Source organism: Poecilia latipinna, unplaced genomic scaffold, assembly GCF_001443285.1.
Source record: "Poecilia latipinna isolate Pla-1442-1.1 unplaced genomic scaffold, P_latipinna-1.0 Scaffold889, whole genome shotgun sequence".
NCBI lineage: Eukaryota > Metazoa > Chordata > Actinopteri > Cyprinodontiformes > Poeciliidae > Poecilia > Poecilia latipinna.
Window position 1 is genome coordinate 16,920 of NW_015113505.1, and position 19,478 is coordinate 36,397.

At 39.7% G+C, this 19,478-nt stretch overlaps 1 protein-coding gene across 1 annotated transcript in view; it reads left to right on the forward strand.

The window, feature by feature from the left end:
* Positions 1–744: 744 nt before the first annotated feature.
* The window catches only part of LOC106957236 (lissencephaly-1 homolog), a 32,062-nt gene continuing 13,328 nt past the window's right edge, over positions 745–19,478 (forward strand). Inside the window, exons 1-3 of the mRNA XM_015048497.1 lie at positions 745–967; positions 8,500–8,819; positions 18,823–18,907. Of these exons, the coding sequence (XP_014903983.1) occupies positions 8,788–8,819; positions 18,823–18,907 (117 nt within the window). The 5' untranslated portion in view covers positions 745–967; positions 8,500–8,787. The remainder of the gene's footprint in view (positions 968–8,499; positions 8,820–18,822; positions 18,908–19,478) is intronic.

Below are 19,478 nucleotides of genomic sequence, written 5' to 3' on the forward strand. Positions count from 1 at the left end.
CACGCTCCCTGGATGTGTGTCAGGTATTTGTGTGATGCTCTTTACATACTAACCTAATTTTTTTTTTTTTTTTTGGTCTGACTTCTTTTATAATAAATAAAATAATTTAGCTAAAATTTTGCTTGGAGTTTCTTGCACCGTCTTATATCAGTACACATGTACACATGTAGCAGCTGAACAAATTGTTTTACTGAGATGAGATCTAAACTTGAAAAAATGAAACGCTTTGGCAGAGTTTCTCTTTATTTTCATAATTACATTATTTTTTCAGTGTTCAATTTAAGAGTATCTAATTCGTAGCAAAACTTTTCAATTGTAATACTGAGAAATGTGTAGGAATTCAGGTTTTATTTGGTAGTTTATATATATTTGTTTTTTTTATGCACTTCTGGAAAGTGCAAGGTGGGCAAATCTTAAAGAAATAGAAAACAAGTAATTATTTCAGGAATCTTGTTAAAAGTTAAGAGAATATGAAACCAGCTCTATGATACAATACTAAAAATGTATTCCACAAAATCAAATTGAAAAATAGGAGAAATATTGGTTAGAATTAACCAGTTAAGAATAAACAAGTAAGAAATATTAAAACTCATTTGTAAAACACAAATAAAACAACAAACTCAAGTAGTAGGTGACAACAATTCCCCATTTAATACGTTTTGTTTTGGTGCAAGGAGGAAAGAGTTAATGCCTAGATATAAAAATAATAAATAGATTTTCTGTTGTCAAGGGCGTGCGCGCTCCCGTCGAGCAGTGAACGCGACCAGGCTGCGCGCTCCCTCGCCAAGGCGACTGCGGTAGCGCACAGAAAAAAAAAAAAACAAGCGAGTCGAAGCTGAGGAGACAAGACGGACCACAGTTTACCTCCACATCACAAGATCACGTTTTGGAGCAGGAAATCTCACGCCCTGCCGGGTCGTGTTAACGTCGGAGACGGCTGACGAGATCCACCGAGGAGAATAAAAGGGTGAGTGCTGTTATTCCCCGTTTAAAGCAGCGGCCACAGTCGAAGGAATGTGGCGTTAGGTGGGGAAAATGACGATGTGGCTGTAATTGTTGCACCTCCTTTTTATGTCTCAAAATGGCGGACAGGCCGCTTGGACTGAAGCAGCAGGTACCCTGTCAGCGGACTTTAGTCCTGTTTTCAGATAAGCAGTCGTGTGACGGTACAGGAATTGAGTGCGTTTCTTGTTATATGTGTGCGATATAGCTAGCTGAGCTTGAAGGCACGTCACTGTGGCCTTTACGGGGAAGAGTCACTGCAGCGGCTAACTTTGTGCCGGGAGGCTAACTTTACTGAGGGTAACTTTGGCTAAGCTACCAGCTGGTGATTGTCTCCGGTTAAAAAACAAACAAACAAGAAAGCTTTTGTGCAGATCCATTTATCCAGCTGCTTTAACAGATTACAGTCGTATTATTATGGTAAGTAAGCAGCAGCAGCAGTCTGTTTTCTGCGGTGATTCAGGTGTTGACATTCTAATTTTTCCAGCCTGTAAGAAAACAAATGTCGGGTCAATATTGGCTTGTTTTACTGCTGAGGGACTCCTGCATGTTCCCACGGCTGGTGTAGTCTGTTTGTAGCTCCAAAGGGCGTGTGTTGACATTCCACTGATGCTTCAGGTTGTTTGGATGTGACAGTAATGAAACATCAGATTGTCCAGCTACACCGACAAACCTCTGGGCATGTTTCCTCGGCAGATGGTGGCTGTCATTCAGCCAGATGCTGACTGATGAAGCTCCCATCATCTCTGCGTGTGCTGCACGCAGGTTTGCTGGGGAAAACAGGGTGGAGCACATCGGAGGCGATGTGTTTCTAGGAGTACTCAGCAGCATGTGTCTGTCTTGGTTTCTCCTCTCTTTGTGTGCTTTGCCACTTTCACTCAGAGCTCTGAAGGACTAGATCTTGGATGTCAAACATTTTCTTGTGCATGTGTGATTTATTGTCACCCTACTCCCCCTCGCCTGCGAGGACTCTCCATCAGTCTATTAGTGGCAGCTATGGGCTTTTAAGGAAATTGTTTACTTTTGAAATCAGCATTCTGTGACAGAAATAAACACCAATCGTTGCTCTTCTTTCAGGTAAGAGGATTTGTCTTGAGTCGACTTTGCACGGTGATGGTCTTTGTTGGTGATCTAATCATATGCAGCCCAAACACAAATGCACACAGACTCCTGAATTTGCCTATTTATATATTGGCATGAATAGGACTGAACTTAACTAATATGCACGTTTAGATTAGATTTGAATTATTTTACAGTTCTGCTAAAATGCTTACAATTTCTGACTTTATTCCATGATCTAATTTCTGATTCAACCATCTGAATTTATACCATAATATCAAACTAAAACCTCTGTAAAATATGAGGTTGAGAAAGTCTGACATTTTGAAAAATTAAAACAAAGAGACCCATGTTATGCCAGCTTGTTCGTACTGCAGTCAGACTGGTTTTGTAGATTTAAATAATAGAAACAGTCACATTTGTCCAGTTACCCTTCAGATACGCATCAACCAGGCTTTTCCTGGCCAAAACTCATTTCCAATTTTCTTTCTGACATGCCAAATGTAGTTTTTCTTCTGCAGTAGGCGTAGGAGTTTTAAATTAAGCTAAAAATAAAGAAAATGCAGTCAGTTTTTTCACATTTCAACATTTGTCTTTCACCTTCATCTGGTTTTCATTAAGCTCATAAAAGTTCATCCAGGTGAGATTTATTTGTGATGCATTTTAGGTCCAAAATTCTGAGTTTTGGATTTAATGGGTACGAATATATTACGACTTTTCAGCGTTTGACCCGAAATTCAAAGGAAAATTGACAGATATTGATGTTTGGCTGACTGACAGACTGCACCTGTTATTCTTTATGGTCTTATGTATGAAAGTTTATTTTGCTTTTGCATTGTACCATTAGATAAGGATAGATAAAGTACATGTCGTCCTCATGGTCCTGTTAGTTTAGAGGTTTCTCCTCACTGTTTACTAGCTGAAGACCATTACTTTCTCTCTGTATACTTTGTCACACCTTCCTGGTTGTGAAGTACCAGAAGTACATTTGACAACATGTGTAACTTTAGCAGTATAACTCATCAAATTGAGTAAACTTTGTCCTAAAAAATGTGAGTTTGGGGTAGGGGGAGGGGATTGTTTTAAAAAGGCATCAGTGGAGAGGTTTTCAGATTGTCGTCTTAGAAATAGGTCGACTTACAATGAAGGCCTTGTCCTTGTTTCCATTTCATTGGTATTTTGAATTGAATCACTCATGTATACATTTCTGGAAACTCTCCTTAGTTAACTTGAGCCATATTTACACGCCCAGAATTGATTTATAAATGGTGAGAAAATCAGTTTCAGTTCCTTGCATAGCTGACTGCTTTCCCAGATTTCCAGCTGACCCTGAGGAAAGTTGCTGGAATGTAAATATCTGCAGCTGATAAATCTTTACATATTTGATCTTATCACAGACAACTTGGTAAATTTGAGCTTCTACTGATTAGACTTTTTGACAGGATTATCAGAGGATAAACTGTAAGTCAACCTAACCCACAAATGACTTTGAATATAACATTAGTCTTGACATAACACCTAATGGGCTCGACTGGCTTGTTGATTCTTGTTAAAGAAACAGGTTCCAGCTCTACTAGACTTAATGATAATGTGCTTGGAGAGTCTGCAGGTTTAATTTTAAAACTTATCCAACCTGGTATCACTCCCAACATTAACTGAAATATTTAGAAAACCCTCCAGATGTATTAATTTATGCCAGAGCTGGGAAACGTGCCTGTCAGCTTCGATGTCCGACATTACACAAGTTCTATATTTATCATATTTGAGTAAACGCATAACGATATGTTAGGCAGAAAGGGTCAATAGCACAAATTAAACCAAAATATTATTTTTTCATTTTCAGAAAAAGTTGCATGAAGCTAGAATTAAACCGAGGAAACGAGTTTCTGTTGCAGAGTGTTAAAAGGAGAGCGACACCAAAGATTTTGTGGTCAATTTCTAACCACCGTCTATTGTAAAGCTGTTACCTGCTGATACTTGCCCTTCTGCTGTGAAAAATCAATGCCATCCTAAAAGTAAGAGAGCAGCTGGTGTTGCACAGCTCTGCTGTTCAACAAAATATTATTTTAAAGAAAGAAACCTGGATTACAGAGTTTACATTGTAAGCTGTCTTTAGCGTCCTGAGTGATCGATTTAAAAAAATTGAGCATGGTTTATCATTTACTACCTGTAAAAACCCGCAGCTCTAAATCCTGTAGAAAACTCAAACCCTTTAACTTTGATATCCCAATGATAAGAAATGCATCAAACTTCTAGTTTTTGATGAGTCTATTGATCAAAAAAGCATTCCCCCCCCCCCCTCCCGACGACTACGACTTGCGATGTTTTTCTTTCTAGCATGTTTGGCACCACCCTTAGACTGGGAGTGTCGTCATTACTGTCAGTGCACACAGTCACTGAGGCCACAAAAATATGGGCTCCATGCAAACGTCCACAGAGTCCTAGTGGGCTGGTACCAACGTTTACACCACCCTGGCTTCGCGGTCGCATCTACTGTAGAGCGTACTGAAACGCCAGAGTTGGGATACAATGTCATTATGATGTTTTGGTTCAACACGTGCAAGGTTTGTTTTCGCCCTGTGGAGTTTTCTGTTACATCTGACTACTATGGACATTACTGCAGACATTTGTCTTATATTTGCTTCTGCTATTGTTTCACCTCACTACTGCCTAAAATCAATTTGACATTTAGGAAAAGGTGTCCGGTGCCACAAACCCAATGGCTCAAAGCAGGTGGCAGGATCCTAAACACAAACTTGACAACCATGTCAGTCAGTAAATCAGTAATAGTATATATCGCCATAGAAATGTGATCAATATCAATAGGTGATACTTCGGATAGAATATTCACTGAACTCTGATCCAGAACCACACAGCATTCTGGGGGATGTAGGCAAAGGAAAGGCTTTTAGTCACTCAGCCTCTCAAGGCCAGCTAAGGTAGGTTGGTGCCATCAACTAACGCACTCTTTGGTTGCCTAGCAACAACCAGTTGAGTAACATAGAGCAGCACTTTCAGGTTTCACCTCTGTGCCTTATAGCTGCTTAAAAATCTTCTTTTTAAACTGCATGGAATGAAAACTGGATGAAACAGCAAAGGTCACGCTACCAGTTTGGTGGCATTTCAGATATTTAAAACAAAAACACTAATCAATCGTTTTCTATGTCGACAATTATAAATATGGATTGATATGAAACGCTTAAATCACAATACGTTTTTCAATCTTGTCCTGGCCTAGTATGGATGATATCAAAAGAGCAACATAAAATATAATGGCTGAGCTACAAGTTTGCATGCTATAAATAGTTGTACAAGAGAAACGTTTCACTTCTTTTCCATTTCCAATAAAGCTTCACATGAAAAATTATTCTCTCTTATTTCAATGTGTCTTAGAAAATTATTTTGGATTTTTTTTTTCCACAGTGCAGTTTTGAACATACATTTTTTTTGTTTTTTTGCATTTCATCACCACTTTACTTGGTTAGGAAGAGAACTAGACTGTTGCCAAGGACAAAGTCCCTGTTGGTGACGTGAAATCACCAGCAGAAAATGAAGGTCCACCGGATTCCTGCTGGTTTGGCTGCTTGTTTTAGAAAGACGGTGACGCAATGACACCAGAGGAGAGCGAATGCGAGTCAGAGGTGACTTTGGGGTTGTAACGGCCAGCCTTGTTAACGTTGCTGCAGTGCTATGTTTTGCGATAAGACATCAGGACACTTTCACACAGGCAGCTAGACTTCACCCCAGGCTCAGTCGTCTTTTCTGCGTTCCTCAGGGGTGTGGCCATGTTTCCCCAGACATGAAAGTATTTATTTAAAAAAATAAATCCTCATAATTACCTGTTTAATATTGTGCCTGCAGCAAAATGCGTTTCAGTCTTACATTTTACGACTACACTTTTTAATCTTGAAATCAAATATTATTATGCTACGTTTACATTCAATTTAGTGAGATTTTTCTAGTGTTGCAAATTTTTTCATGCTTTTATTTTGACACCATCGTCCAGATTTTTCCTCTCATATCTCAAGTTCTATTTGTATTTGTTTTGCATTTGTTTCTATATTAGGCAGTGGACATTTTCAACTTGAACAGATAATGTTTTTTTTTCTCTCTCTCTTTTGTTGACCTAGTAAAAGCAGGACTGGTGACCTGATAATGGGACCAGGGTGTGGCTCATTAATTTTGACACCAAGTTGCTGTTTTCCGAGCTCAAAAGAGACGCAGGACGTTTTTCTATTATCTAAAACGGGGCGCTTTAACAACAGATAACCTCCAGGGATGCATCAGCAAATTGCATCTTACAAAGTCAGCATGGTCTGTGACAGATTCCTATTGTTTGGTTTCTGCTGCTAAACAAATCAATGGGAGGAAGATTCATTAGGGTTATTAACCATCAATGGGCAGATTTACTGCTCCGTGTCTGCAGCTCAGACTCTTCTCCCTGAAGACTCAATATTTCTGCGGAGCCAATTAGCTTGATGACGTTGCTGTAAAAACCTTTTTAATTTCTAGAGCTGCCATTTGTAAAGCTTCAGGAATGGTGTTTAGGTCAATTATGGATTTGAACATCAATGTCTGTAGCTTATACACACAGTAGTAAGGTACTCGTTGCCTTGTTGTGCCTTTCTTTTATCCATATTCTCTGTATTAATAGCAATAAGTCATTCACGAGTTGGTTTTATGACCCTGGCAGCTGCCAGAAAACCCTGCATGTCATAATCCACTCGCAGTCTGTAGGCGGACGTTTGGACAGCTGTCAAGTGGTGATGTGAGGGTCCAGAGGTTGGGCATCTGTTACATCAGCCTGCTTTCTGTTGTTCATGCTTTCTACAGTCTTGGAGCCAAATACATGTTTTAGTGTTTTAGTGAACAGCAGCGATTAAAAATGTTACATTAGAGGCATCATGGGATGAACATCTGGAATCAGACTGAATCTGCTTTTTTTTTGTGAATGGAAACGGAGAGTGACGTTTTGCCTCTTTTAGAACATGTCAAGCCAATTTTTAATTTAAATTTTAAGGATGCCGACCCGCGGTTGGTCTGAGTGCGCAGTACTATTTTGGAACAAACGGTGCAGAGAATGTCACAACTCTCTCCAAGAACTGTGTGTTGGGAACAGCAGTTTTTATCCAAACATTAGGCCGACCATTGTCCAGTTTGGAATCCTGTGAGGATTTCCTGGATAGACACAAACCCCAACTGCAAATGTTTTATAGGTTTGCCTTCATTACTGATGTCACTGATAGATTTGCGTGTTCAGGTTGAAAGTCTTTCTAGTAGCAGATATGGGCCTGGTCGTCATCTAAAATTGTCCTTTTTGAGCTGCGTTGTAGCAGTGGTTACCACTATTGTCTTTTAGCAAAAAGGATCTGGGATCTAATGCCAGTCTGGGCTGCTTCTGCAGGGCATTTCTGTTGTTCTCCATGTACATGCGTGAGTTCTCTCTGGGTTCTCCTAAAGGAGAGACGCATAGCAATGATGGATTGTTATCTCTCCACTCGCCTAATGACCGCTGGACTGCACTAGTGTCAGGATGGAGGGATTTCTAGTTCTTATAACTTGCTGGTGGTACTCCCAGGCTTAATGACCATTTTCTTTACTTCCCTTAATATTTATTCATACCACAAGCCCAAATAGTTAAAATATGCCGATGTCTGCCTTCACTAAGTTATGTAAATTTGTTGCAAGCCTCTAGAGAAAGCCTTTTGGCTTAACTTGAACCTTTCTTGTCTGATACCTGTTCCAGTTGACTAAAGCGATTACGCTAAATGCCTAGTTCACAGAACAGTATTGAAATGTTAACTGCAAATAATTTTGCTCATATAAATTGTTGCTCACAAAGAGTGCTTTATTCCACATTTTGCAAAACGGTTTCCTTTTATCACTCAGCCAGGCAGCTCTTGTGATGAAATGATGTTGAGGTTTTACGGTCAGGAGATTTTGCTAGTAGTACAAGTGCTACTCCAGCCTTTATGGCTTTGTTCTATTTTTTATTATTTTATTGCTGGTAACCTGTGGGGTGAAGTATATTTCTTTAAAAAATGTAGGTCACTGCTTGAGAGGCAGTAGCTGCAGGAGGAGACTGCTGGCAGTGCAAATTAGGAAGGTAGATGTGAGGAAACGATTGTCGAATGTGTGTGAATTGGACATATTTTCTCAAAAATAGAGAAACAAATTAATTTCAGATGTTCTAAAGTGAGTTCTATATTGCTATTGGTGTCAAAGGTGTTCTGTCATAAACCCATTTTCTTTCAAAAATAGAGCGATATTGTGTTATATTTAGACATTGTTGACTAAATCTTAATTAACTTTTTCTCTCCGGTGCAAACACTATGACATTAACCCTGGGCTACAAGCATCTCTCTTCTCTCCAGCTCCTCATGTTGTTTTTTCATGCATATCTAATGCTGACTTTCCCAATTTCCCTGTCCTCCCCAGATGCGGTGTAGACTTGACTGGTGACTGGTCTGCACGCTCGCCGCTTCTCTCATTCCTGGAGATAGTCAAGTTGGAGGGGGGGCAGATTCCTGCGTTCCCCTCCTCTTAGTCTGCGTCTTTGTTTGGGACAAAAACCAACCACTTGCGCCTGGAGTACACGACCCACCCTGTTTCGTCGTTCCTGGCTCAGCACAGCTCATCCTTTGACTGAGGAGATCGCACGATCTGCAGGAGATTCACTTTTAACCTGCTGATCCCTCCCGGCCCTGCCCATAATCCCCCGTCGCCATGGTGCTGTCACAACGGCAACGAGACGAACTGTAAGTTGTTGTTGCACCTCTCTTGAGATCTGTGCAATTTCAGATTGAAAACTTGAATTTGAAAACTGTTCTTGCCTCAAGTGACGGTTCAAACACTTTCTGTGATGCGTTTCTGATGACGCTGTGTGAAAAGACTGAAAATTGTTTTTATGAAGAGTTGTGGACGAATCCATGTAGTTCGGTTTCAAAAGATTCTCCACACATTTTGTTTCACGAATTTTACTGATCCACAACATGCTTACATTTACACAATGTAGAAAATCGCACATTGTTAGACTTCTTATCAAATAGTAAACTTGTAAATTGAGCTACTTTTATGAAAGAAACTGAAATCATGAGTACATGGTTTTACCAGAGAGGATATAAAACTTCAGTGCTGTTCTTGATCTCTTATGGTTTTTTATTTGGCCAATATCTTAGCTCAGATTACATTTTAGTTTTTCTAAAGTACACCTAATTTATGTGAAGTTCTTCTGTTTTGAACATTTTTGTCAATATGATGTCGGGCCCCCTGCTTCAACCTGTCTAATCAAATCTGAGGTCTCAACATTCAGTCGCTGCTGATTTGAATCTCATGTTTCTTGAATCTGGTCAGAAACATGAGCACAAATAACCAACGTCAAAGAGGCTTGATATCGCCTCAAGCAAGACCTGCCAGTACGAAGAGCTTATAAATAGGACAAGTAGCTTGTTTTTCCAAACTAAAAAGATAAACACCTCTTAACATTGCCATTCATTATAAGGATGGACCTCTCTCTGTGTTGAGGCAAGGTGATATATTGACACAGGATGTAGTTTATTTCAGGAAATGGGGAATTCGTTTCTCTTTTTCCCTGGTCAAAGGATCAATGTGTTGTTGACATTTCCGGAGCCCTCCTGAGGCCCGAAGCTCAAATCTATTGATCCCTCCCTTTGCACCAAGAAACCGTCATGTTTACTGTAGGGCTGTTGTAAACAAATATTTTAGTAATCGAGTATTCTATTGATTATTCTTACAATTAATCGAGTAATCCGGTTAGAAAAATGATATAAGATATTGGTAAATCTAACATAACAGCAGAGTTACTATTGGATATCAACATCAATCCACTTTTTCATATTTGAGCATCTTTAACAATAACTTTATGTAGTTTAGAACATTAGGTTGCAGGCAAATGCTCAACATGCTATCACGTAATCTATGGATGTTTTCTGGTCAGAAACACACCTGATAGTCTGGTTGGTAAACTCGGTTTGATTGGAGACAACGTTGGTTAGATTTTGAGCTGATGCGGTTTGCTTTCACAGTGCACTGTCAAATGAACCAAAGCTTTTAAAAAATCCTGTGCTCCCACTTGCCTGTGGTGGCGCTGCACCAAGTACTACTGAGTTAACCATTGTGAAAACCTATGAAGAAGACTTGTGAGCATTTTCTTTATTCATGAAATGTCAACAAAAATGGAGCGTCGTCAAATTTTAGCGATGGTAGGATTTCTCTCTTGCTTTGGTAAAATACCACAAGCTAGCGCTAGACTCGCATGTTAGTTTTACCCAGAATGCCCTGCTTTGGGGTGGTCTCTGGTCAAAAGGCATTCACAGTGTTCATTTGAACCGCAGCAGAGTTCGTTTCATCCAATCCTAGACCTGAGTTTGTAGAGAGTTTGCATCAGAGTTTGATTGCGTATCCAAACAAACCGAACTTTCTAGACAGACGAACTAGATTAGATTAAAGTGGGATAAAGAGAGCTGGTGTGAATGAACCCTAAGATCCCAATAAGATGCATTGAATTTGTGGTTGTATTGTGACAAAATGTGGAAAAGTTCAATTTGTATAAATGCAGTGAACTGAGTCCTGCTGAGTCTGTGGGCTCCTGATGTGCGGCACTAAAAGTACAAAACAATTGGATCTTTAAGGTTATAAGAGAGATTTGTTTATGAAGAATACAGCAGAAATAAATCGTAGAGATGAGTAGACAGTTTTGGTTAATATTCATTTTTTGTTTCACTCCGTCAAAAGAAAGAAAATGCTTCAGCGTTCACATGACAAGGCACTCCACATTCCTGACAGTGTTTCAGTGTATCTGTGGTTGTTGCCTTGCAAAGGTCTGTTGGTATGGAGGCGTCTATTGGAATGCTAATCATCGCTATTCAGAGGAAGTGTTGAAGATCCCCCACCACCACCACCAACAGTCACTACGCCCCCCCAAAGCCCCTCTAAACCCGGTTCTTAGCAGCACACGTTTTTGGTGCCGTCGCTCACAGGAAACACTTGTGGGACCGCTGGAGTCGCATTCAAATGGCCGTTGCGTTCCACCCGCCGGAGATGTCCCTGCTCCCAGTTGGAGCTCTCATTGATCGGACCATAAAGCGACCCTAAGATTGAGTTTCCTGACTGGCTCCCTCATTTTGGGATACAAACCCAGCAGGCCTTTTCAGTGCATCACACAATAACTGTCGGATTGCTTGCCGTCACACCACATCTTTCTTTGTTTCCCTTCTCTTAATTTGCTTTGACTTTAACACACATTCAGCTAATAAATTTTCTTAATTTTTTCCCCTGTTTTTGCTATTTCCAATAACTGTTTAGTCCGGTTCAGTATGTTAATTTACTTCACACAGATGTAGAAATCAATACATTGCTCTTAATCCCGCGTTTTGTTTCTTGAGCTTGATGAGTTGGGCTCTTCGGCACAGAGTTTAAGTTCAGCACATCTTAAAAAGATAATCTTTGTCCTCTAAACCGATGTGATTTTTTTGTCAGCACCACAGTCAGCTGTTGTGTTGGTTCAGCATCTTCACAACAGCTCTATTTTTGCCTGTTTCAACCAATGAAAGCGTATTTGTGTTTCTGTGTAGGGTCAAAGGACTCATCCCTGGCAGCATGTTGTTGAAACAGATGCATAATACAAAATATCTGCTCTCCTAAAATACCCCGGGGCGGCCATGTGCAAATGGGCCCTTGCTTTTGTGGCTCTTCTGAGCTTTACAAAGAAAATCCCTTCGGCCACCTCCATTTTGTAGTCAACAAGATGCGTCATGTGAGTTCTGTTCGCCATCTTTCTCCTGCGGCAAATGCGGTGTCATAATGGTTATTTAAAGATTTAGATGTAAAATGTTGGAGAGGAGTCACTTTGTTCACCTGAGCCATGGGACAGATATGCTGGGTAAAATCTACGTAATGATCATCCTACCTTAATCTGTGGCTCCAATTTCTGCAACTCTCTAGAGAGGTTTGTGTATCGTTAAGTACAAAAATGGGTGGAATGTAGTCAGACAAATGTGTAGCGGAAAAGCTGCATATTGGGTTGCTAGGTGATGGGCTTGTGTTGCTAGGTAACCAAGCAGTTCCCGCCGATTGTAACTTGGTAATTAGAAGATTTTCCAAATGGTTCGTTTTCCAGACATCTAAAAAAAACATTAACTTATTGCCAGAAAACTGCTAGGCTTATTTTATTTTGTTGATTTTTTTTTTTTTTTTGTGCTTGGACTGTTTCTAGAAGCAGTGGAAACTCAAATGGAAGTAAAACAAAATGTGCAAAACGTGAATTTAGCATAATAGATCCTCTTTAAGGAATACACTATGACAATATCAATGATAAAAGTAGGTTTTAAAATTCAATAAGACTGACATTACATGTGGCGTAACAGACAGTAAGTGGGATTACCATTATTAAAGTAGTTTTACAAGATGGAGAAGTGATTATAAGTATGAACTTGATTTGCATGATTTTCTGGTTGCACCCAAACATATTTGCTTTTTTAATCAGTATATCCATTTTTTATAGTTGAGAGACATCTATTGGAGTCCAAGCAGTTCCTCATAATACTACCAGTGTTTCATACAGTGATTTTGCGGTGTTATGTAAATCAAGTTATGTAAATAATTAGCAGTTTAATAAAGATCTGCTCTATTATTCTGTTACATTGCTGTGAATAAGTTTTTTTTTTTTTATGTGCTTCATTTTAATCTAAAGCTGTTTATGAATGGCCGCCATAGCATAAAAAGCATCACTGTGTGCTACACACCCTTCATGAAAGCAGTGTGTTTTGGTGTGTACTCCACACACCTGGCTTTTCAGCCGTGTCTTTCTTTAGATCTGCTCCTGCAGGTACGTGCTTGTAGTCTTTACAACAAAGAGCAAACATTGCATCCATTGTTGAACCAACCAAATCCATGCTTGATTTAAACACTTTGCATTTGTTTTTTTTTAATATTTCTGGTCTGGTTCCCTTTGAAGATTTCTCCTGGCTTAATAGTTGATCCCCTCTGTGATCTTCCTCTTATTTGAAAGTGAAATTCTCATGTTCATCAGCTTCGGGAGAGTTTTTCTCCTTGTGGAGTGACCTCCATCTCTTCCTGCCTCAAATAATGTGACTGACCAGCTGTGTGGCCAAGCAGTGGCTGTCCTCAGCTGACATGCATCTTGTCACTAATTACTCCTGTAGGACTCTGCAGATAACAAGATAGATCTTACATTTTAATCAGTAACAGATTCAACAGGGATCTTTTTATAACTGAGCTGTTAAGCAATCTTATCATGAGATTTCTGTGTTGCTTTTGTGTAACTTTCTCTTTGAAGTCATCAGCTGTTCAGTACATGCTTAAATTAGCTTTCCACCAGTCTGCTTTCCTTCATGCTTCGTCTGCTCAGCTGAAAGCGCCTCTTGTTGCTTTTACCTTGGAGCCTTTCTGAATCTGTACACTGATTATTTTTTAATATTTGTTGTTGTTTTTTTCCCCTGACTTTTGAGATTAAGCAATCAGCATTTCTGTAACAAGTTTATGTAGGAGCAACTCGTCTTGAAACAGGTGAACCAGCACGTTCAGTCCTAGGTGTTCATATTTCTTAGTTTGTCTGAGCCCTTTGAAAAATGTTTCATGGTTCTTTTGGTCCCGATTAGAAGTAATCCAATCAAGCACAATGTGTTTTTCTTTTTTTTAAATGACTAATTTAATACGTTTAAAACATAAAATTAACAAACACGATTAAGTGCAAGTCAGATCTGCAGGTTTATTTCCTCCTTTGATACAAAATAATCTGGGTTTGCTTTGAATATCACCCAGGTTGTAGGCCTGAAAGGTAAAATTACACTTGTTTCATCAGCAGTTAACTGGATTAGCATTTTCTTCAAACCTGTTTAATATTATGGTGAACATCTGTTGGTTGGTGTGCTTACAGACTGAAAATAATGGGAATTCTTAATGCTGTTGCCATTTCAAGTGGGAAATATTTTTTTGCAAGCCACTTAGACAAAAATTTACCAATTCTGATCTCTTCCATATTGGTTTGTTTCTAGCATTGAAGTAAAACTGAGACAAAAAATACAGCAAAACCCATAAGGCATTGCAAAATTAACTCCATCAATCACTGTGTAAATATTAATCCACCTGTTTAGTTTTTTGACATTTTAAAATAATTCATATAAATAATTCATTTTTTTTGTCTTTTACCCAGAAGCCGGTGATCACTTTATTTTTCAGATGGGATTATATGAGTCACTTCATCAATGATGTGATCGTATAACAGGAAATGGGAGGATGTGACGCAGTTCGGCTGACTCACCTCCTTTCTCTGAAGGATGAGCTCATGCGTCTCTCATCCTCTGCTTCTATCTGTTCACTCGGCCGTTTCTGCCGCCTCACTCATCTGAGCTACAGCCGTAGCACAGATCGCAGCACTAATGTCACCCACATGAGACGGGACAGGCTTCACTCAGACCCCTTAATGCATCCTGCAGGTCAACAATTTTTGAGCCATTCATGAGCCTCAGAAGCCGTTTTTATGTCCTCACATGGACAGGCCTTTAATTTCACTCAGGGGAAGCGAGATTCGCAGTTATTGTCTTACTGTTTTGTTTCAGCCCCTCTTGTGTGTCATCTCTGTCCACAGCTCTTTCTCTCCATCTCTCTACTCATCTAGCTGTTCGTAACCATGGAAACCAGCTAGCTTGCTCCCCTTCTGTCGCCATCAGTGAACCTCAGTCTGGTTGCCTCTGTATTCTTTTCTTTTTTCTTCTCTTTTTTTTTATACAATCAGTGGCGGTTCTGTCTTTTCAAAAAATACATATTGATGGATGTGGGATGCGTTCGTCACATTCAGGGGGAAACGATGCGTTTAGGGAGTGGTGGGCTCGCCTTGTCGGTGCTTTTAGCTTTGTAGGTGGGTGTGTTAATGTGTTTGTGCGCTGTGTTGTTGGAACACCAGGAGAAAAATGAAACATTTACCAACATCAACCCGTTCTCTTGATCTGCTTCTAAATGTGGATCTACATATGAGATAAAAACATTATATTTTTTTCTATTTTAAGATCAACGTAAAGCCACTTTTTTGTTCGGCGCTCTCCTCCGCCTTGAGATCCACTTTTTGCATCAGTTTCCTACATATTTAAACACTTTCCCAGACATGCTGCAACACCAAGGCCCTTCTTGTTACTACTTTTGCTTGCAAGCGGGCTGCAGGCAACCTCCTGCCAACCTTGAGCTGTAACGAGGTCTGCTCCTGTTGTCATGGGGATTCAGGTGGTGGTAAGAAGAAAGGGGTTTTAATGCTGCATGCTGCCCGAGAGGGCACGGGGGGCACAGGCTGGGCTGACAGATTGTGGCTCTTCATACTGGCACCGCGAAGCGTTGCCTCTCTGACAGCTTGTCGGGGATCTTCTGGCGTTAATGGTCTGTGGAAACATCGGAGGGCAAGAAGATGTTGGGTTGCGGAGGAAAAATTTTGCTTTGATGCCTTTTGAATTCATTGTCTCGCGTGCTCTCTCTCTTTTTATTTTGGGTTCAGAATTTTCAAGTTGACAAGAAATATAAAATAATTGATCAGAAGTTATGTAGCTTTTTATAAAACTGAATCAGGGTTTCCCCAGTGTTGTATTATAGACCTGGCGGCCCGCCATCTTTTACTAGTGCCACTGCCAGGCCAAACCTTTCTTGTGTACTTTTTTAGGAAAATAATGATAAAAAAAAAACCAACCAAAAAAAAAAAAAAACTTTTTTTTTTTTTTTTTTTTTTTTTACTTTTTTAAGCCGGATTGCAAGTGTCTCTGTTGCTCTGAGCGCTTCACTGGCGGAGCAGATTTATTCCTAAAAGATATGTTTATAGAAGATAGGATTTTAGTTTATGCATTTAAAGACAGACCAATCACACTGCTGGCGCCTCTGCGCGTTGCCTCTGCGCGTTGCCTTTCCACGCTGCAGTAGCTGGATTAAGTTTACCTCAGCGCGTATTCCGCACGTCTCCTTTCACTCAAACTGGACACAGGCTGAGCTGTATAGATATTTACATCAGCCCCCTGTGAGGAATTATGATTCTTTCTAGAGTTTTTGATCAAGGTAGGACTTTAAACACCGCTCTGGTTAGCTCTGGTTGCGCAGCTCTATGTGAGCTGCAGGAATAACTTGTAGTCGCGCTTTCACAGGTGTGTTGAGCGAGCAGTGAGAATGATTTATATTTGTGAACAAAGAATTTTGTGCAGCTTTTCCATCTCAACACTCTGCCAGCGCCCGGCTCTGCCTGCGCTGATAAAGTTTATCTATGTGTTCCCGGTTGGCCGGTGTATTAGTTAATGAAATGGTGCTAACCTGATCATGCAGGTTTAACCCGGTGAGGAGCTTTCACACTCTCCTGTCTGTAACGCATCACACTGATTTTATATTTTATTATTTTTAGTATTATTTTTCCAGTTACACAATGCATCAAACTGTATCAAATGCTTTGTCCACTTAGTCAGACAGAGTTAATGTGTGATCTGAGATCTGAGAAACTCGTCCCATAAACTCGACCAACCAGAATATTTTCTGTGACGCTTATTAAAAACTCAACAGACACGAAATGAAAGAGCTACTAAAGCCACATTAGCAGCATTGAGTTAAATCTCCCGTTTGTTGTGCATCTCTGCGTAGTGCAGCGGATTTAACTCATCATGCAGGGCCGGTCCAAGGCTGTATGAGGCCTTGAGCAGAATTTGATTTAGGGGCCCCTGACAATATTATCCTCTCAAGCAGTTCATTAAAGCGCTGCGTTAATTTTAGCATATTTCGTGTTTAGCTTTGACTTGTTGATGTTTCAGCTTGTTGGATAATTCATTGCAGTTCCAGTTAATTATGCACAGACAAAACTGACAGAGGAAGTATTTCTGCTGCTTTATAAACGTTGTGAAGTTTAATTACAGGTGTTTCTCACCAGTGTTTCAACCAGTAAGAAAAGCATTATAGGCTAGTTTATTTCTGTCCATTTTATGCATTCAAACACTAAAGGAATGTGATTAAAGTCTGATGTTGTACAGCAGTCAGATGCTTTAATGTGAAACAAACCATAAATGATTTTATACCTGCAGCTTTTAATCCAATTTATTCACACAGCAGCGGTTTTGGATGTCAAAGTGGGGCTGCTTTGTGAAAGGTAACTTTAGAAAATCTGACATCAGGAGCCGTCCTTATTGTAATTTTGGTTATTTTTGAACTAGGAAAATCCAAACTCTGGATGCAACATGAGCTGAACAAGCAAAACAAATCAGGTGACTGGACAGTCACCTGATTTGTCTGTTTGAGCTACAGCAGTTCATACAGACTCAGATTGACTCTGAAAAGCTTATTCAGGTGATGGTGGTCCAATAAATGTAAATCTAATATCTACATTTTAGTGTAAATCACATTGCAAATATCGCCATATTTCCTAAAGATGCGCTTCAGACACAAACACTTTTTTTCATCATTATTTTTATTTTTGCATCAAGCTAATGAACATATTACAGCTTCACCTAATAACTAAATAGGACATCTAAGTTCCTTTTTTCGTTAGAAACTTCTATTTATGGTTTTATTTTGAATATGATTAAAAATACATATTATGATCAAGATTTTTTTTAACCATCCCTACATTAACTGATTGTCTTTGATCTAATAATTTTAATAAAAACAGAAGGCATTACAATATAATTTTTAATATTACTATGTAAACTATGTCCTATCTTTTACATTGATAACATTTACATTAGTTTCTTCAAGGAAATGTACATGAACAACCTATGAACAATTTAACCTTCACCTTTCGGTTTGGCGATGTTAGTTGGTGGAGAAGCAGCACTATAAATAATTCCCTTTTCTGCACCCTCATGAGAAACTAATTAAATGGAGAATAAAACCTGACCTGTTGAGACTATGTGACTTAAGCCTCATTAATAACTCTTGGTAAATTGAACTGCTGCTAATTCTGCAGTCGTAACCCAACCCTGTGTGTATGCGTGTTGAATGCATGTGTGTGTGTTTTGGGTGGAAGCTCACGAGACTGAAAAAAAAAAAAAAAAAGGAAGAGTGAAGGCAGCTTCCCCTCTCCTGGCTTTCAGCCGTGTCTGCCGACTCTATTGTCTGCGCTGTCTGTCCATCTATCTTCACATTTTTGAATTTGCAGGCCTACCGCTTGGATCCCCGCCACCTTTTGTGTCTTCGAAGTGCTGCTTTTGTTTGTCTGCAAACCTGAGCCTGACGAGGAGAAGCACCAGCAGCCAGAAGCTTGCTGGGTTTGCAGGGATTATTGTGTCTGCCAGTGATTTTTGTCTGTTTCTTTCTCTGTGTGGGGTTGGCGATGGTGAGATGGAGACACTGGGTTTCATTTTCCACATAGATACACCACGGGGAGTTGTCCGTTATCCTTGTTTGCCCAGAGCAGTAGGAACTCATTACAGATACGTTCTGAATTTGTGGCAAACTGATAGAAATATATCCACAGCAGAGAGCATGAGAGGGTGTGTACATGACGCTACAGGCAGTGCCAGCTGCATTTATGCATGCAGAAGCATTTGGATTTCTTTTAGTGATCCAATCCTGTGTAGGGGGGGGAGAAAAAAAAACATGTTCAATTTGCATCTTTGTCTGACACCTTTTGCTGAACGTGCTCATTTTCTGTCTTTGTTTTACAGTTCTGAATGCGTCTCCCATTAACCATGTCGTTTCTCGTGGCACTTTAACCACTATCTAGTCTGCTAATCTGGAGAACTAATTATGGCTCCTCTTTGTCTCTTTCAGAAATCGAGCAATAGCCGATTATCTACGTTCCAATGGATACGAAGAGGCTTACTCCACTTTCAAGAAGGAAGCGGAATTAGATAATGTGAGTAGATTAAAAATGGACACACGCACACATCCGCCCTGCACCGACACCAATTTATACTAACAGTATGTCTTGATTCCCCATTTATTTCTCAATTTGGTCGACGTGTTCTCTAGTGTGACCAGGAGCACCTGCACCCAATTAGCCTGAGTTGTATGATGGAGGGCAGGGGGGCGAGGTGCAGCAGGATTTTAGTAACCAAGCTTTCATTCACCTGAAACTTATTGGGTTCTTCTTGCTACCAGACATGCACAGATCTGAATTTTCTGGTTCATTCCAGGTCTTTGGTTTGTGAATCTTTGACCATTTTAGCTGATCCCTATTTTTCTTTAGCACTGGAATATACAAAGATGTAAAAAAAAAATAAATAAATAAAGGAAAAAAATATCTTTGAACCTTTTTGCTTTACCTTCTTGTTGGTAACCATTATTGAGAGCAGAGATTAAATGACACCTTATGAGAGATCAACTGCTGTGAAACGATTCACATTTCATATTTTTTTTCTCATATTGTCTTCAGCTTGTTAATGAATAAAATGGTTAGTATTGCAAAAACAGCTTTTCCATGCTGT